General features: G+C 38.1%; 1 protein-coding gene and 1 long non-coding RNA gene across 4 annotated transcripts in view; one reads left to right on the top strand and one right to left on the bottom strand.

The window, feature by feature from the left end:
* Positions 1–19,731, top strand: part of otx2b (orthodenticle homeobox 2b) — a 99,270-nt gene extending 79,539 nt beyond the window's left edge. Inside the window, exons 1-4 of one of the 3 annotated variants that reach the window (XM_067455042.1) lie at positions 14,501–14,602; positions 16,534–16,761; positions 17,410–17,561; positions 17,755–19,731. In XM_067455042.1, the coding sequence (XP_067311143.1) occupies positions 16,665–16,761; positions 17,410–17,561; positions 17,755–18,375 (870 nt within the window). In that variant the 5' untranslated portion in view covers positions 14,501–14,602; positions 16,534–16,664 and the 3' untranslated portion in view covers positions 18,376–19,731. The other 2 variants (XM_067455041.1, XM_067455043.1) reach the window with 2 other exon arrangements.
* On the bottom strand, positions 11,065–14,056 carry LOC137090992 (uncharacterized). The gene is made up of 3 exons (XR_010908006.1): positions 13,694–14,056; positions 12,890–12,988; positions 11,065–11,908 (listed from the first exon to the last, which is right to left on the bottom strand). It is a non-coding gene; the product is annotated as an uncharacterized lncRNA (long non-coding RNA).
* Positions 19,732–20,010: the final 279 nt, after the last annotated feature.

The following is a 20,010-nucleotide window of genomic DNA, read 5'->3' as shown; positions in this document are numbered from 1 at the left end:
TATTAAAATATTTGCTCTCTATAGTTTGTTGGTTAACACCATGAAAGAGTTTTCTGCAAATATTGAGTTCCGATGTTATGACATACATGGAATTATGCATTGTTATACAATTGTATGTGTAAATGTATAATTTTGCATAGTTTTATCTTTGTTTTTCCAAACTATCTGCGCTGACAGACTTTTATATCAACTAATGTCATTCACAAACAACAAAATGCAAATGTGCATCTGCACACATAAACACATATGTATGTGTCTGTGTATATGTAATGATGAGTTTTATGAATATCCACCAACTGCATCTTGACTGGAAATCACACAGACTAATGAGATCCTCTGTGTACAATGAAGAACATTAATATATATGTAAATTAGCAGAGGAACAGGCTGTCATTGCTATAGCACTTTCTCTCTTTCTCTCTCTCTCTCTCCATCTAACGACTAAGTCTTATTCATACTTCCACCGTTTGCATTGGTGTGTTTATAACACAAAGAAAATTATAAAGATTTAAAAATAGCAAAACACACCCTTTTTTGCACATTGACCATTCCACCTGGTTATTGAGAAAATTGGTATGTTTAGTAATTAAGGCAAGACACCATAAAAGAAAGTCATTTTCAATACAACTATTACTGTTGGGAAAAAAAGTGTTTTGTTTTTTTGCATGCCACAACCCGACCTCTAAAGATGACCTGGATTCAGAACAAAACTCTCTAATCCTTATATGTGACTTATTCTGTGGACGCCACTGTTCCCAGATCAGTTGCTGAGAAGGCGAGGCAGCAGAGGGGAGGGGCCAGCTGTGAGGCGGGGGTTTGTGTTTAAGGGCCGCAGGTCGGTTGTTCAAAGCAAACTCTGTGCATTGTTGGGCGGCGGAGGATTAGATCTCTCCAGCCCAGCAGAATTTGCCTTCTAATTAAAAGGGATAAAGAGGTAGGAAAATAGAGGGGCACTGTTGGGTGGAAAAGAAAAAGAAGGGGGTGAAAGGTTGGTTCAAAATACACTGATTGTAAGAGTATTTACCAGCTCAGCAGTATATGGTATAGGGCGGATTCAATGTCTTGTAGCCAGTATTAGGCCATCATCATTGTACTAGTTCACCCTCTTCCACTAAAAAGAGCAGCGGGGGTCAATACAGTTTCAACCCGAGGCACTCGGTGTACCAATTTACTTTAAACACAACACTTCAGGACTAAACTGATGCAGCTAATAGTTGTTGGCATATTTTAGTCTTGGAAAAAAGACAAAACAGAACATTCTTTCAGTGTAATGGTCATTTCAAATAAGCTTGAATAGATCTTGATGAGAGAACTTTACATTTCAATGGTTTCATCTTCTGATGCATGAGTTTTTAACCATTTATGGTCTGATGTTACATCCAGACCACCAAGGTGATCCTTTAACCCTTATTCTATATCAAAGTTCTCTTTATGTTTCTCTATTAGTTTATAACATCCTATCTTCAAATATGAAAGTAGTTAAGCAACCAGTTTCTCTAGAAAATGTACCGCTACCTTTATGCAGAGGACAAATGTCCACTATATATCATTTTGAAGGAAAAAGGACTAAGAAAGAGTATGTAAATTAATGCAATGTTATGAATTACACAATTTTATGTATAGAAGTACACTACTGTTCAAATGTTTGGGGTCAGTAAGATATTTTATCTTTGTTGAAATAAATTAATACTTAATTTATTAAGCTTTGCATCACAGGAATAAATTCAATTTTAATATATTGTACATTAGACAACTTTTATTTTAAATTATAACATTTCAAAATATCAAACTTTTACTGTATTTATTAATCAAATAAATGTAGCCTTGATGAGTCTTCTTTCAAAAACATTTGAAAATAGATCTTACTCACCCCATACATTTGAATGGAAGTATATATATTTGCATAACCAGACCACCATGGGTGATTTTGTATATAACAAAAATTCTGTATATAATTTTGAAACTATAATACAATATAATCCTTGAAAAATTCCAATATTTTTTCTTGAGATTTAAAAATGCCTGCATTAGAGGATGTTCTAACGTCCACCTCAAGATGGATTTAGTTTTGGTTAGGAGTTGTGCAATGTTAGAAGCCCTGGCCAAAAGCACTTTATTTAGTAGAAAACAACAGTGCGCTATTGATAATGTAGATGTTGGGTTGTTGTTATATAAGTTATTTACTGTTGTACAGACTTTAACTCCAAATCTGAATTTAGATGACCAGATTAGTCCAACTCTTGGGCAAGTCACATTACCTGTATTAGATTACTTTAGTAATCCAGCTCTTTGTGCAAAGTTTTGTCAATACATGCATCTATGATAGTGTTTGTGCAACCTCTGAACAATAAGTACCAGTAATAAACAACACTTGTTTCAGCGCCTCTGGATCGCTCTTTAGGGGACATGGTTGTAGGCCTCTGCCCAAGGGGGACCCCCGACCCTCAGGGTGTTTTTGTTTAAGTCTCCCCCTCTCCTCCTCCCTCTTCTCATCCAGTCCCTCCCCTCTCGTCAACCCACTGCTGTTTTGGAAGCCCATTTCCAGGCATGGGGTCTGCCTCCCCCCGGGGGTCCCACAAACAAATGCTCCATGCTCTAAGCTCCCACAGCAGCTCCGATTCTCCCCACAGACCCGGGAGGTTAACGACGTGCCAGTGGAAAACATGACCACCTCCCCACCCCCTTATTCTCTCTCAACCTACCTCTCAATCTTTATTTATCCCAGTCAATCCTCGTGCTTGGCAACCAGTGAACCACTCACACAGAAGTAAAGTGTGCAACTTTTGACTAATTTTGAAGTCTTAAAGAGATAGCCAAAAGTGAAAGTCATGTCGCACCAAACCTGTATGGCTTTCTTTCTTCTGTAGAACACAAAATAACTTTTTTTTAGATAGCACACTTTAGATTAGTGTCCAATTATTTTCCCTCAATAAACATCTAGTTGGATTATTAATAGTTAGTAAGGTAGTTGTTAAGTTTGTTATTGGGTAGGATTAAGGGATGTACAATATAGTAATGCAGAATAAGGCATTAATATGTGCTTTATAAGTACTAATAAACAGAAAATATCCTAGTAATATCCAAGTTAATAAGCTACTAGTTATTAGTGAGAATTGGACCCTAAACTAAAGAGTTACCTATATTTTGAATATGTTTCAACCGTTTTTGTACTTACAATGAATGTCAAAATGGATCCAAAACAACTTTTTTTTTAAATATATATATATATATATGGAAAACATTTATATATGAGGGTGAATAAATGATGACAGCCTTACAGCCAAAAAAAGTTATGTTCTCACTCATTTACTCATAGGTGTAAGTCTCTAAATGTCCTGAAACTTACACTAGAGTCTCAAATACTGACTGTAAACATGCAACGGGAGTCAAGCCCGTATTCTCTGACCAGTAACCACGACAGTGCCCAAAGTAATATCAAAGATGGTGACGTCCATAAAACTGAAAAGTCTTATCACTTTTGACACGACAAGAGTCCAACTGAGCCGTAAGTTCATCTATCAAATCTTCATTAGCCGACAACATCTTTTATATCTGTATGGAAAGCGAGCATTTGGGTCGCGTGTAGAACACAACACTGACAGGACCGGCTCCGGTGGAGAACCGTGACTAGATCTAAAACCTTCAGATGGCACACAGCTCAAATCTCCATCACTGCATGTTATTGAAACCACACATGAAAACCTGCAACCTGTGTGTGGTAGCGCAGAGCAGCTCTCACTCTCTCACTGTATGACACTGAGTTCAGTTCTAGAATTTGGTTGTCACTCCCATTAATAACCGTATTGTGTGCAAGCATAGCCATTTTTTGACATTTGTTCTAATTAGCTTTAAACTGTAAATTCAGAGCTTCAGTGGTTGTATTACTCACCTAATACTTTACAATTTAAATCATGTACAATTAGTTTATCAAAAAACTACAACAACCCTATTTCAGTTGTAAAGGATGCCCAAGAAACAAAAATGCAATTTGACATAGCATGGTATAAAAATAACATGATATAAAAATAGCATAAAGTCTGTCTATATCTAATTACTGGAGATAAATAATAAAGCATCCGCATACTGAAGATTAAAGCGTGCTGCCATTTTGGAGCTTGCGTTGACAATTAACCTTTCTCGTTTGGTGATTTGTAACACAAGCAAATCCTGTTATCAGCAAATATAGCACATGGCTCACACACACTCAACTCCAACCCCAAACAGCAGCGTAAGTGGTGTTTATGGTCTGTAACGAGAACAACAAAATAAACACTGGGTAGATTGCACCGGTACACACAGCCAAGCTGAGGGAGTGAGCGAGTGAGTGAGAGACTAATAGAGAGAGAGATTTTACAGCAACTGGCTACAAACTTTGTTTTTGATTTTTCCAGAAGTCATTTCCAATCTTAATAGCACCACAGTGTTTCATTAAAGACAGAGCGGCCCTTGACTGAAGTATCATAGTGATCTAATGTCAGTCCTCATGTGACCCATGTGCTTCCACTGGGGCTGAACCTGTTATCCACAATGTCTACATCACACCCAAATTCCCAGTCTTTGGCATGATTCCCACTCACATTGTGCCGAATCATGTGGGCCTGCTGCTGTTGCCATGGGGACATGGTAACCTTGCCTCAGACCTGGGGGTGGTGGAGAGATTGAGGTTGTCATCCCTGACAGTATGCAGAGCTGAAAATAATGGCGAGATGATGCATCAGATGATATCTCGGAACGAAACAATAGAGGAATGCACTGAACAATTACTGGCAGACGAGTTTGGGAAAGACGTTGTCGACTTGGCAAGTCAAAACCACAAACTGACAAACAGACAATGGCACTGACAAGCACACGCAGGCAATGATAGAAAAAAAACATACGAGTAGCACTTGCGTTGTAAACTTGACCTGGACTCCAAATTGATCTCTGGGAACGACAGAAGTCTTTGGGTCTACAGGGAGATGGTTTGCTCTGTGACCAGATTTTTTGCACTATTCATCGCAATCTTCCATACTTTATCTGCTACGGATTCAATTTGTTGAAAAATCTACAGCGTATCCTTAAACTAAATTAACATCAAGTGCTTTTAAATACAACCTTCCCCACTACTGAAAGGAATCTTGAAACTATTCACATTTTGTACATTTAATATATTTATTTGTCAAAAAAAACCACACTTTATTTTAAGGTGACATAGCCAACCCCTAACTGTAACTTTATAATAAGTACATGAAGTTAATTATTATTACTCAGTACTTATGCGAGTAAGTACAATGTAACTAAGTCACCTTAAAATAAACTGTAACCAAAAATCCTTTATATGTCCGATATAAATCCCCATCACCGTTTCGCCAACTTACCACATTTTAATTAGAATAAAAGTAAATAAATAGACAAATATTACTCTAAAACAACAAACATGTAAAATGTATTCAACATCAATAAAATATGTGCCAACGATTCAAAAACAACAGAGAATTATACAGTTAAAAAGAAGACCTACAGGTTTTGACAACATTAGAGTAAGTAAATAATGATAGAAATTTCATTTTGCATTGAACTTACCTTTAAAAAGTACATTTAGAGAGTTAACAAATCCTGGTTACCGCAGTCACCCACTCATTTACTACCAGGGAAACAAAAACAAATCGTATTGAGTGCACAGTTGCAGATTTATAAAATGAATCTGCAATGTATATAAGATCCAATAGAGATTTGACATTTGATATGGACTCTTGGCATGACTTAACCCTGTAAAACCTAACATAAGAAATAATAATCAGTTTGCAAATGTCCTTTTCTTTTTCTTAATAATCATATTTGATAGGTTTTATGGCTCATATAGTATGAGAATATGGATTTCATATTTGAGTAGGGGAAAGCACCTCAGTTTTATTCAGAGGCCCAAACTGAGCAAAATATGTCATGTTGAATCTGCGTATCAGATATGATACAGTAGGTTTAAGATGTGCTCTTTTTTGACCAATAAGAATAACTGAATGGTGTAGTATTCTGACTTCACAGTCATCCACACTAAACACACCATCAGGCACAGTGTGCCGAGCTTATGGAGTGATCAGTCAGTCAGTCCCTCACACTACAGAGGTTGCTCTGATGGGGCGAATCAGTTTGGGCCTGGGCCATACAGTTGGGTGGGGGTTGGAAGTGGGGGGGCGGGGTTGTTGGCAAGGTGAGGTTGGGAGGCTCCAGTTGGTCCACTGGAGGCTGGCTGACTGATGGGCAGAGGGGGGGACATAGCCAGTCTGGCCTGGGCAAGGAGGAGAGGCTGGTGGGAATGGCGGAGGGGTGCTGGACCCTGGCCCAGAGTGGTGACTGCCTGTCTGTCCAGCCTGCTTCCCCAGGCTCCTACCCCTGAGTGGGCATTTCAAAGGGATATGCCTGCCCTCTCTCTTTCAATCACACGTTTGCCCTTGCTCTCTTTCCCTCCTTTCCCTTGCAATTTCTCCGTCTTTATCACCGACTTGTTCCTTCGCTTATGCTCCCCATCTATCTGGCTCTTTATTGGCATTTAGGGTTCTACGAAGAACCTTTAACAGAACATTTCCATTAAACAACAGGTTTTTATGATTCGCTCTAAGACAGCACGTGGTTCTTTTGAGTAAACGGTTCACTGAAAGGTTCTTTGGGGAACCCAGAATGTTCTGTCTATGGTATCACAGTAAAAAACGTGGTTTTGGAATCTTTATTTTTGAAGAGTGTGGTAATTGATTCGCCAATCACAATTGACACATACCGCATGAATACGTCCTGCTGTGCTTTGTTGGACTTTTCCTGTGCAGTAACCTTCCCGATCTGTTTGATTCCGGCCGATTCATCAGACTCCGAGCAGTCGCACTGTGGGGCAGAAAGCTAGAAAGAGAGAAGTATAGAGTGGAGAGGAGGAGGGATGGAGTTGTACCGCTACACTGGACCCATCTGCCCGATGTCTTCCCCTGCTGCGGAGCATGATGTTGCTCCATGACTCGATGGCTCCACCATGGTGCTGACCATTATGCTGCTGCTTTATTGAACTGTGCCCCAGAAGCTCCACAGCAGAGACCACATTGATTTCAAAGCAACTGAGCTGCTCTTCCCCATCGCCACATTTGTAGATGGAATGTCATTTTATATGCTTATGACTCCATATGAGTCACATTAGATACAATTATACAATAAAATATTTATAGAAAATATTTTCATAAAAAGACAAAGGTTTATTTAACAAAATCCAATATAATTGGAGTTTATAATTTTATTAAACAACCCTCTTATTAAAAGAAAAGATATTATATTATTGAAATTATTTTTAAACATCAAAAGTTTCTTCTCAATAAAAGATTAAAAATCTTCAAAACCATGTGTAGATGTATTTTTAAGGCAATTTACAGCAAGTCTTCATTGCAATCATATCAGCATCATTAGAATATTATTTTGTTAAATAATTATTTTGTTGTTTTTTACAAATAACCACAAAGAAAGGGTTTTTATAGTTAAGTAGGATTTTATTTAAAGCATTACTAAAAGAGATATATATATATAAAACTATTCTCCTCAAAATTATTAGTTTGCATTCTTGCTTTCAAGACAAATGCTCATCCTGCAAATGACATTGACGCGACAGTAAATATATCAAGCTGCAATTGATTTGACTGCTCTATTTTTCTATTGAGCTTCTGTCAGTTCCTGAGCTACCTATCCACCACCTCCCCTGCCAACAATTAATGTGACTCGTCCACACCCTCTGTCCGCTCCTCGTCTCCCACCTGGCATTTTCCGGGCAGTAGGTCTAGTGAAATTCCTGCATCCCTATTGCCAGCCGCAAGGCGGTAACCACTGGGGTTTCTGAGAGTGTTCCCACCCCCAGCACACACAGTCAAGCGCGCGCACACACACACACACACTCCGTTCTGTCCCAGTCTGCAACTCTGGCAGACTACATTCTTTTCAGCAGTACTGGTACCCCATAGTAACCAGGAGAGGGGCGAGTGGTGACCTGTCATTTTAATGTCCAAAAAACAAACACTTTTTTACTGAAATATGTCCAATTCAATGCAGCATATACGCCAAATATTTCCTCAGTATAAATATCTAGAAACTCCACAAACAAAATTAAATATAAATATCTTTCCTTTCAAATCTACAGAAGATACAACTAACATCCTTTTTTTATGTTTATGTATATAATTTTACATTAATTTTTTTACATTTTTAGTAGTATATTTATGCCAAAATAATCCAATGTAGAGTTGAGAGACGTCTATACTGTTAAAAGTGTAATAATTTGGCGATCAAAATCTAGGCATTGTTTTATCACTGGAGGGGAGTTTTAGGCGACAGTTTGTGAACTTTTTACAAGCACATACACATGCACACACACACAGACGGGTCTTGTGTTTACTCTCCTAATTGGAGGGGAGGGTTCCAGTTGACAGACAAGCCCTTAGAGATACACAAAAAAAAAACAGCTGCCAGCCTGTGGCTGGAAGGGTAGCTGACTACAGGCTGGAGCCGGGACAAGAACATGGCAGGAACGTGAAGAGAACGTAATGGAAACATCCAACTGACAGAATTATGAGAGGAGTCCCCAACAGGCTGCCTCCACTTCCCCGAAAGAGATATTAACGGTTAAGAGGGACTGGCATTAAAAAAAAATCTAATTAGTGTAAGATTTTCAGTTGACTAAAATTATACATTTGCATAAAACCTGATGAAACATGTTTAGGGAGAGAGATGTGTGTGAACTGGCAGTGTGTAAGACGGCACAATTTGGAGGCTGTGTATTGGTGTATGAACAAGAGTGCCAGAATGTCACTCAAAACAAAGTGGGGTTTGGACGGGGCACATGCAAGGAATGCTCACCCCATATGGGGGCTCGTCCTCGACTCGCATGCCTTTCGAACTGGGAGCAGGGTTAATTATATCACATAATTAAAGACTCCATAATGTTAACATGCATATTTGAGGATAGGTGCAAATATTTGGCTTGGGGACAAAAAAACAAATAATTATGTCACTTCTTAAAGGGATAGTTCAGCCAAAAAAAATTATAATTCATAAATCAATTACTTGCCTCACATTCATGTTATTCCAAATGTATGACTTTCTGTCCTCTTAAAATATTTTGAAAAATGTTTCTGCGCATACAGTGAAAAACGGGCATTTGGACATTTTCCAAAATATCTTCCACAGAAGAAAGTCATATTATGAGAATACGTAAATGATGACAGAATTACATTTTTGGACTATTCATTTAATTAGACTGCTTCTGTGTCACAGAACCATAATAATCCTAAACTTGTAGTACTGAAAGTTTCAATAAGGGTGAGATTGTTGGATCATTGATTCTTTCATGTCCACGCTACTCGTGTTTGTAGCACTGTGAGTCTAAAAGTGATGCATAAACAGACACACCTTTACCCGGAAGGCAAGATGGAAAGGAAAAATATGGCCGTGATCATAAATAGCCATTGCTTGTGCCTGTTTGGTGAATTTATTATGGGGATTTCACAGGCAACCTCACAATAGAACATTTCCTAAATGTGATCTTAGGGCCTTGCAGACTACAAGAAAGACATCCAAGCATTTACCACATAAAGCCTGAATAAATCCGACCCTCTCAGTTCCTGTGCCTTTGAACTCTGAGAGAGGCGAGAGGAGAGAAGCCCACACTGCAGGGCAGGATCCACCGTTCTCCACACACCTCACGCCAGTCACAAAACATACTACACCTTTTTTGCTTTATAATAACGCGTTGAATGGAGTTATCGCTATTCATTCGGAAAAGTTCATTTGAAACATTTGCACCGCAAATTCTTTGAAGATCTGTATTCGTAGATCTTTCGCCGAGTTCACCTTGAGGGTCTTTGTATTGTGTGTGTGTTGTGTGTGTGAGAAAGTGAGAGAGCAAGAGTGTAGCGAGAAAAGCATGTTTATGCATGACTGAAAGAACGTTTAGTGTCCCCTTGTGTGTACTTGTTTGTCCTTGTCAGTATGGTGGAGGGCTTACTTTGCCTCATATTGATGACTTGAAGGGAAGAATCGCTTTTAATTGAATCCATTTGTTTGCCGTTTGGCCCCTGTGTAAACAGCAGACAAACAATTACAGTAGTGATTAATAACCGTTAAATATTTCCAGAAGACACTAAATGCATCATACATATGCACATAATTGTGTCCTGGTTTGTGCCTTTTTCTGCTCTAGTGAGATATTCTAGAGCACGCTTGCGTACAACAAACATTGAAAATGGGTTACTCTGTCAAATAAAGTGTTGTTAAATAAAGTGTCCTTGATACATATGTTACATGTACTTACTATAGTAATATTAGTCAATTATGCATAATTACATGCAACTAAACAAACCCTAACCCTATAGTCAGTACATGCAGTTAATTATTATTACTCTGTACTTAAATATATAATTATACTGTAACAATGACACCTTAAAAAAAAAGTGTAACCCTTTATTTCACTGTCATTGTAACATGTTACATGTAGTTATTATAATAACGAAATTATGCATAATTACATGCAACTAAACCCAACCCTATAGTAAGTAGTTACTTCTTATTACCTAAATTAGAATGTTACAAGTGCAACCTTTTGGTAGCACTTAATTTTACAGTGACCTTGTTACACGTTGCATGTACAGTAATAACAGTACATTATGCATAATTACATGCACCTAAGTAAATACAAATATTTAATTATTATTACTCAGTACTGAAATGCATAATTACACTGTAACATGGACACATTGAAATAGTGTAACCACTTTTTTACAGTGTCCTTGTTACACATTACATGTAGTTACTGTTGTAATAACTATAAATTATGCATAATTACATGCAACTAACCCTAAACCAACCCTATAGTCAGTACATGTAGTTAATTAGTATTACACATTACTGAAATGCATAATTACACTGTAACAATGACGCTTTAAAATAAAGTGTAACCGCACTTTTTTTAAGGTCCTCGTTACAGTGTAATTATGCATTTAGGTACCGCCTAATATTAACTAACTATAGGGTTAGTTGCATGTAATTATGCAAAATATATAGTTATTATATTAACTTGGGTAACAAGGACATTTTAAAATAAAGTGTTAGTAAAACTTATTCGGGTGGGGGGGGGGGGGTATGTATAAGCATAATTATACAGACATGTTTTAAAATGTGATGTACAATATTGTTGCAGCACGAGTAACAGTACTGAGGAATGTGAATGTGCTTTCTCTCCTTCTCTTCATCCCTAGTCTCTATGTAGATTGCTGTAACCTAGTGATCTCCTGAAATACTGTGCAATCATCCTCTGTTTCCCCCACCCTACCTATCTGACATCCTTATTTTCTCGGACCGTGACGCGTAACATTTAACCCCATTTAAGTTTCCTGTACCTTACGGGAAGACGTGGCACACGGGAAATTATGAATGTCAATAAAGATCAAACGAGCTCTTTTATTCATAGTAATTACGTTGTGCAAATATACCTTCACATTCAAGTGTTCCTCTCATCAAAAAATGACTCCGTTATCGCATTCAAACACTGTCACAATTATGTCACATCAGAAACATTTGAGGGAATATTAAAGCAGGTTCATCATGCTAAATGATGGCCATTCAAGCATATATATAATTTAATCTAATCTCTAAACTCAACCTTGTGGAGAGAAGAAAAAAAACAATATATGTAACACAGACAAGTCAAACATTAACTGAAATGAATCAAACTATTTTAGAGCAAGTACAACACATGGTGTCATAATTGAAAAGCTACTAAAGATGTTCTAATCTTCAGAAACTGTGAAGAAACTGATCCACTCCTACTGTGCTCCTCCAAACATTCACACAAGATAACATCAGATAATGTCCACTTTGCTTTTACCCACCAGAGCTTGCAAAACACCGGGACCTGCAGGGGAGACAGACAGAGAGAGAGAGATTAGAGGTGCTCGAATTTTAACCATTTACTTCTATACAATGCTTTTAACATTTTTCTTTGTTTAATAAAAATAATAATGGATCAGTGCTATTGTTAATAATAAAATAATAACATTATTATTAATATAGACATTGTATTTTCCATTATCTGTTTTAGTAGGGTAATTGTAAAGTTACTTTTCAATCAAAAAAAAAAAAGGTAATGTCGTAGCAAATTACTAGATATTGATGCATGCTCTACATTATAACTGAAATAAACGTTTATGATTGGAGCTTGCCACTCAAGCAAAGTGGAGATTAAAGGGAAAGGGTGTCATTTACTGGGATTGCGCTGTTGTGGCCACAGGCGCGAACACGCATTGCTCTTTTTCACTTTGACAAACCACAATTCCTTTAAAGATGAGAGTTCCCTCCGGACGCGAGGCGTTTAGAATTTGATAAATAATTTAGCAGTTTAAACAGCGAGAGGCAACGCTGGGCGAGATCCCAGCGATAAAGGCACGCGGGATGGTGCTGGATGAAACGGCGTTTATTTATCACTGCGCGTTGCTAAATAAATTACACAGTGCGCTTTAATATAACGAGAAACACACCGTCCGCGTATAAAGAACTGCAGATGGGAACTTTTCAAGTGCCTGATCGTTTTTAAAACTTAAATGAAAAACCGCAACAACAAAAAAGAAACGAAAAAAAGAATATGTATCCAAGGTTTTTGAATGCTCTCTACAATTATCATTTTGGCTACTGCTCGACATGTAGCGACCTGTAGTTTTCGCCCCAAATGTGAGACTTGATCTCAAGCGAACGAGTTTAGAAGAGAAACGGCGTTCATTTTTCATTCACTTTCGAGCACAAAGAACTTCAGAAGCGCTGGCGCTGAAAGCCATTGTTTATGGAGTTTCACAACAGTACGCGGCAGGTGGATGTGGGGAAATATGAACAGGTAAATCACCAGGATAATGCTGGCTGTCATCATCCCATTCCACAATAGCAGGTGCACAACCGAAGCTTTCCATCGCGTCTTCAGGTGTAAAAGTTGTTCTTTCTGCATCTGTAACCCAGTGAAAGATCGTCCTCGATTAATGGAATGACATTCAGATCTCCATATGAAAGAACGTGTCCTTGATAAACACTTTATGGATAGGCTCGAACTGGAATGGAACAGTAGACTTTTCTTTAATTCTCTTTGCGTTTACGTGCTCAATGACGGCATTATTTAATGTCAGTGTAAATGTAAAATGAAGGGTCATCTTAAATTATTACTATTATTTAATATTATTATTATCATATCACTTTAGATATTGTTGTTTCTAGAATTTAATAGTAGAGTACTAAACAGGATAATGCTCTAACCTTAACTTTATATATAATATATATATATATATATATATATATATATATATATATATATATATATATATATATATGCTACACGCACACACCAACATTTGCTATAGTTTACAGTCCAATAATATCAAACAAAATGTTAGTTAGCCTATATTTAAACTGAGAAAAAAAAAGATTTAACGTAGGCTACTGATACTATTACAGTTTTGGATTTGAAATTCAACAACGACAATAATAATAATAATAAAAAAGCATAATCATAAATATGTATGTGTATTTATTTCAATAAACTATTTACATTTAGAATAAAAGTCGAATTTAATTTAAACACAAGTGTCCTGGATTAACTGAAATATATAAAAAGCATGCGTAAAATAAGAATGATATTTGTTATTAATATGTTGCTCACCGTTGTTGGTTTGTCCGCGCGTCTCGAGTCACTCGGGTGCTCGTCAGGTTCTCCACTTCTCAGGATGTCTTCAAATGTGGGCTACAGACTTAAAGCTGTTATGATACTGTCGGCTTTCCTCCCACACAGAAGAATCCCGATAGACATTTCTCGAAGTGGATATTGGCATGGTGTTGTTTGAAACATTTTTAAGATAGGCTACCTAATTCACCTCCTCGTTGCGCCACTCCACACTGGTTTCACGTGTATTCTACATCTACATCTTATAAAAGGCCTTAATCTAGCCCCATGGCAATGCGATGCACTCATCTCTTGATACATTTGGGTATATCAGCTTGAGCACTTGCAGTTTGAGCGTCATGTGGACGAGAGGACAGTTTTAAGGAATTAAGTCCCCGTAAATCCCTCCAGCTACGCAACAGAAATGCGAGAAGCGTCCGTAGTCAACATTTGTTTTCTCTTATATTTGTAAGATCAGTAAAAGACTGAGTCTGCAGTTTTCTTATGATTAATAATCATGCCTGAGATTATAAACTACCCCATTTGCAACTTTTTTGGAGTGGCAGACTATACAAACTATAGCGCACATTCACTATAGGGGCCAAATATAATGATTTCAAACCGAGATTGCAGTGTAACAATTAAGAAATGAATTCTCTTTCCACTTTATGAGTTAATGTTACAACATAAAATTACATTCCGATGACTCTCCGAGATGAGAATGTGCTCCGCGAGGGCCTCGCTCTCATTGGCTGGAGAGTTTGCATCAAAAAGTAGCTGTCGACATTTGTTTCCCTGCAAAGGGCCCTGCGAGAGACACAGACTCCAGTCCTGAGCTCTTCATTGGCCAGCGTGCTGTACAAATCAGACTCCAGCAACTTCAACCCAGAAGAGCAGCGAATCATAACCGTATGTGCTTAATCTCTCTAAACCATTCTATCCATTCTTCGTGTTTAGCTGTAGACGCTTCATCATTCACAACTCATTTGCTTCACGGTTTGATGAAAAGGATTTTATCTTGATGCCTTGAATATTTATTTGTAACGATTTAGATGTATATTTGCTATCGGACATAAAACTTTAACGGACTTCCAATTGAATCCAGTTATTCAGTAAGTATATCCCGCTTTATGTAGTCGTGCATGTGCAATATTATGAATGCATTTATGCATCATTTATGATAGCCTAGTATTATTATTATTGTCGTTGTTGTGCTCGTAAATTAATCTTAGTTTTTTTGTTGTTGTTGTTGTTGTTTTTTTTGGCCTTAACGTATTTTAATATCGCAACAAAAGTAGCCAATAGCCTGTTTAATGTGATCCTTCATTAAAAAAAAAAAATATATATATATATATAATAAAAATCGATATTAACCGATACATGTTTGACTTGTACGCTGTTCACAATTTTCATTTTCAAAAGTTAATTTAAATCTACGGCTGCTGTAAGTAGGCTAACTGGTCGTTTTTTGTGTGTGTGTTTTTTTTTTTTTGCGTGTGCCAGTTTCAACAATTTGAGTGCATTATAAATAATCAGCAAACAAAGAGGGATCATTTTGCACACTTGTCTTATTTCTGATTAATGCAGACATAGCCTACAACACACACACACACACTCGCTATTCTCCTCTGCCTTGCACAAGTAAAGATCTAATGCTTATAGTCTCAATACTTCTTTATTATTTCAGTAGTTTGTTCACGACGTTGCATTGAAGTGTCTGAGTGTGTGTGCGCGAGCGCGCACGCGTGTGATTTTTATTGTAGTCATGCACAGAATCAATGAGGCCAAACGTTCAGCTGAAAAGGTAGCGTCCAGTAATTAGGGGAGCGCGTGCCACACGGATTATCTCGTTAATTTATCAACAACAACATTTATCATAATTAATTCTTGGATGAGGTAATTACTATCGAGCGGCTGTGCAACTGGTAGACGAGGACTGTTTTAAGTGACAGATTGAGGGACGAAACCGTTGGATAAAAAAAAAAAAAACTTTCAGCATAATAAGCCTAAAGGTTTTGTTTAATAACGTCATAATTTATTCAGAAATTATTGTGATTTGGATGGTGCTAAACTTCAGATAATTTGAAGTTTTGCTTGACCTAATAGCGTATTATAAAACACTTTGATTTGGGCCTTTCATTCTCTTGATTTCTTTTAAATCATTATTCTAATAAACTACTATCTAAACTAATAAAACTACATCAACTGAACAAACAATCAACAGAGAACAAATGTTTAATGAAGCATCAAAAAGATTAAAGTTGGGCGTATTTGTTAGACTTCTTTCCACATAGAATTAACTGCGGACATTTCTGGAAATTACTAAAATTATAATTATACTTTTATAAACTGTTCTGACTGATGGAAAGGAGGAGGCTACTTTGGTCATTGTTACCAGTCCTCTGTCCTCTCCATTGGAGCTTTTGTTATCAGCATTAGTGATCAGGCTAACAGTGGCCTTTGTTTCCACCAATAGCTCCCAATCAATGCTCTTATGCCTGAGACAATTAGCCGGGTTCCTATGCAAATTGCGTTTCTGGCTTGTGTGCACATTTGAACGACTGAGTTTGGTCTTTGTGAAGACTTGTTGCAATTAATAGATGTTACTTTTTGGGGTTGGTGGGGAGAGGGGAGGAAGGGGAGGGACGGGGGGCGTTTGTCGAGATGAGCTTCGTTCATCTCATGAGGACAGCTGGAGGTCTGGAGCGGCTTTAAGAGCACGTTGCGGTGTGGACGTGGTTTATTCGTCTATAAGTCATCGCAGCTAGAGGAACCCGCGTTTCTATCAAATGACAATTACGTGAACATCTCTTTTTATCTCTGTGATTTTTTGAAAACAGGGTTTTTGGTTTCACATCCACTGCTGAAGACGTAAACAAGCTAAAAGCTGAATTTAGAAAAAGAGACGGAAGGAGCCGGTGTCCTGCTTTCCACATTTTCTCCAACTTTACCCCCCACAACCATCTTTAGCATGATGTCGTATCTCAAGCAACCACCTTACACGGTCAACGGGCTAAGTTTAACTACCTCCGGTATGGACCTCCTGCATCCTTCCGTTGGTTATCCAGGTGAGACAAGCTTCCGAATAAATCATTTGGTGTAAAATACGACTTGGAGGCTTAAACATACATTAAATATGGATTCAGGGATTATAACAGTAGTAATAGTTTTGCCCGCATGTGCATAAATGTAAATAGTAGGCCTGGCTATTTGATTTTCTGCGCTGGGTGAATATGCTTGCAGTAACCTAGTCTCAATTACACTTTCAACGTTTATTATTGTACAAATATGTGATTATTATAAATGTTTAAATATTCTGTCCATTTCACAATCTTTTGTAATCAAATTTTTAGATTAATTGCCAAATTGTACGAATTAAACACAATTGGTGAATTAAAAAATCAAACGGCGTCTATAATTCATATTTATTCTCAAAAGTAGGCTAGGTCTAGCTACATTGTTTTTATTATTATTATTATTATTATTATTATTTGTTTTTTTATAAAACTGTACCAACAATAGCACATGCTATAAGAAGGAGGGAAAAGTTCAAAGCATAAAAAAATCGAATAGTTTCCTTCTTTTTTTTACGATGTTCCAGGTGTAATACTATTTTAGTGTCGCATATTTATATTTATAACCTGCTTTTAAATTAAATCTATGCATGAAAGTTTTCGGATGAACAACCGTGTGATGCATTTGTTTATTTAAAACAGCGACTCCTCGAAAGCAGAGGCGGGAAAGGACAACATTTACTAGAGCGCAACTAGATGTGCTGGAGGCTTTATTCGCGAAAACGCGCTACCCGGATATTTTCATGCGTGAGGAGGTGGCCTTGAAAATCAACTTACCAGAGTCCCGTGTACAGGTAAGCCACGAGTGTTTTATTTAAAAAAAAAAAATCAAAACATGAAATGCATGGGCGTCTTTATGAACTAAAAAAAACGCACATCACAATAATGTTGTGCAACATGTAATTAAGCATTAAAAGGTTGTTCTGTCCCTTAAATTAAATTAGGTGACACTGTAAATGTTAATAAACCCTGTTTTCACCACGTCAGGTTTGGTTTAAAAACCGAAGGGCAAAGTGTCGCCAGCAGCAGCAACAACAACAAAACGGAGGCCAGAACAAGGTGCGACCTGCCAAAAAGAAAAGCTCTCCAGCGCGGGAAGCCAGTTCTGAGAGCGGGGCGAGTGGCCAGTTCACCCCGCCCTCCAGCACTTCAGTACCGGCAGTCTCAACCACAACCGCGCCGGTGTCCATTTGGAGCCCGGCCTCCATCTCGCCGCTGTCAGACCCCCTCTCTACCTCCTCCTCCTGCATGCAGCGATCATACCCCATGACCTATACTCAAGCGTCTGGATACAGCCAGGGCTACGCTGGTTCCACATCCTACTTTGGTGGCATGGACTGCGGTTCTTACTTGACGCCCATGCACCATCAGCTGACCGGGCCAGGATCCACCTTGAGCCCCATGAGCAGCAACGCAGTCACCAGTCACCTGAACCAGACTCCCGCGTCCCTTCCCACGCAAGGCTACGGTGCCTCGGGGCTCGGCTTCAACTCCACCGCGGATTGCTTGGATTATAAGGACCAAGCGTCCTCGTGGAAACTGAACTTTAATGCTGATTGCTTGGATTACAAAGACCAGACTTCCTCCTGGAAATTCCAGGTGTTGTGAAACTAACAAACCGTCTGCCATTCTGTCCTATCAACACACTAAAAGACCATAAATAAACGTTGTAGACCTGCCATTCTTCCAAAAACAGAAGTGTTCCGTGACGCGCGAACTCTCCGAGATGGATGGCTTGCATTGTGCCCGACAGCGCTTTTGAAGTTTGTCTTTGACATCAAATATCTATTTGAGCTACATGCACCCCTTGTGGCGTGCAAAGTATTTGAAGGGTGGTGAGTGCGTATAAACATAGGCCATCTGACCACAACCTGTTGTTTAAGGTATACAGGGAATCAAAGTGAATTTGTAATAAGTTATAGGTCAAAGCCACGGAACAAATCCTTACACAAGAAAAGAGGAGAAAAAACGACATGGCAAAAGGAGCCAATCTTTTGCTTAAGTGCTTGGAATGGGCAGGCTTTCTCTAAGCCTCTTACAGCACGCCGACCTATTTCAATGTTGGCAAGACGAGAGACACTTCCATCAGGAGGATGATAGAGAGGATGTGTGCGAGTGCGTGTGTACGTGTGCGTGCATGTGTGCTGAACGCCCCCGTGGCGACCTGGATGCACTACTTTATTTAAGAAAAGGTGTTTATAAGGAATCAATATGTAGTTTTTAAAAGACAATCAATGTGTGTCTTATATAAATGGTACATTTGTGTTTTTTTTATCTGTGCTAGCCTTCGAAACTGTGATCTGTTGTAACTGTATGCAATTTGTGAGCTCCGTCGCATCTGCGAAGACTCGGCTGTGATTTGAATAGATTTTAAACTTTTTTTTTTCTTTAAGAAAACACGACGGTAAATAAGTTAGTCACATGATTACTATTGGATTAAGACAAACGATCTCGAAAATACTTGGGACTCAAGAGAATGTGTAAGAAAGGAAATGTCTGTCCCCGTTCATTGATCTCCATATACCACACACATGTCTGGAGTGGTAATGTGGTCCCGCCACAAAAATATGAATAAACAATTTCAAATCTGACACAATATTTAAAGTTATTAAGTCTGGACGAGTTATTAAAATGTATTCTGAATTTTATGTGTGTGTTTGTGTTTTGTAGGTTAGCTACAACTGCTTGAAATCAAAAGGCTATATAAAGGTGAATATAAGACGATTTATGACTAAAAATAAAATTAACTCAACCGCCAAATTTTCTTGAGCGACAATGATGATTTATCAGGAAACTGCCAAACTATGGCGTGTGCATTAAAAGCATTTTAACATGTTAATTATTTCACAACGAACTTTATCCCAATTTCAAACTGAAGTGACAAGAGCAACTCCCATAATAAATATGAATGGCAATCTGCTGGTTGATTGATTTACAAGAATCTCTCTCAACTCCACGGTGTATTCCAATCAATTTTAATATTATGTACGTCAACAAGTGTTACTTGTCTTTAATAAAGTTTAGGCCTACTCAGAAACTTAAATTAAAAGGTAAAACTTGAAAAACACTGGCTTGTGTGTGTCTTGTAATTTGGCTTTTCAAAGATCAGGACACTTAAAGAAAATGTATCTTTGGCCTGAGCAAATTTTAATTATTTCTTATTTTCCCCGCCGGGTTTCCGGCCCTTTCGTTTTAAGAGTCACGGCACCAGGAATGCGCGGCTTGGGAAAGTCGCCCTAATCC

The sequence above is a fragment of the Pseudorasbora parva genome, chromosome 10 (assembly GCF_024679245.1).
Source record: "Pseudorasbora parva isolate DD20220531a chromosome 10, ASM2467924v1, whole genome shotgun sequence".
Lineage (NCBI taxonomy): Eukaryota > Metazoa > Chordata > Actinopteri > Cypriniformes > Gobionidae > Pseudorasbora > Pseudorasbora parva.
The sequence above is the reverse complement of the archived record's forward strand: the minus strand, read 5'-3'. Positions and strand labels throughout refer to the sequence as shown.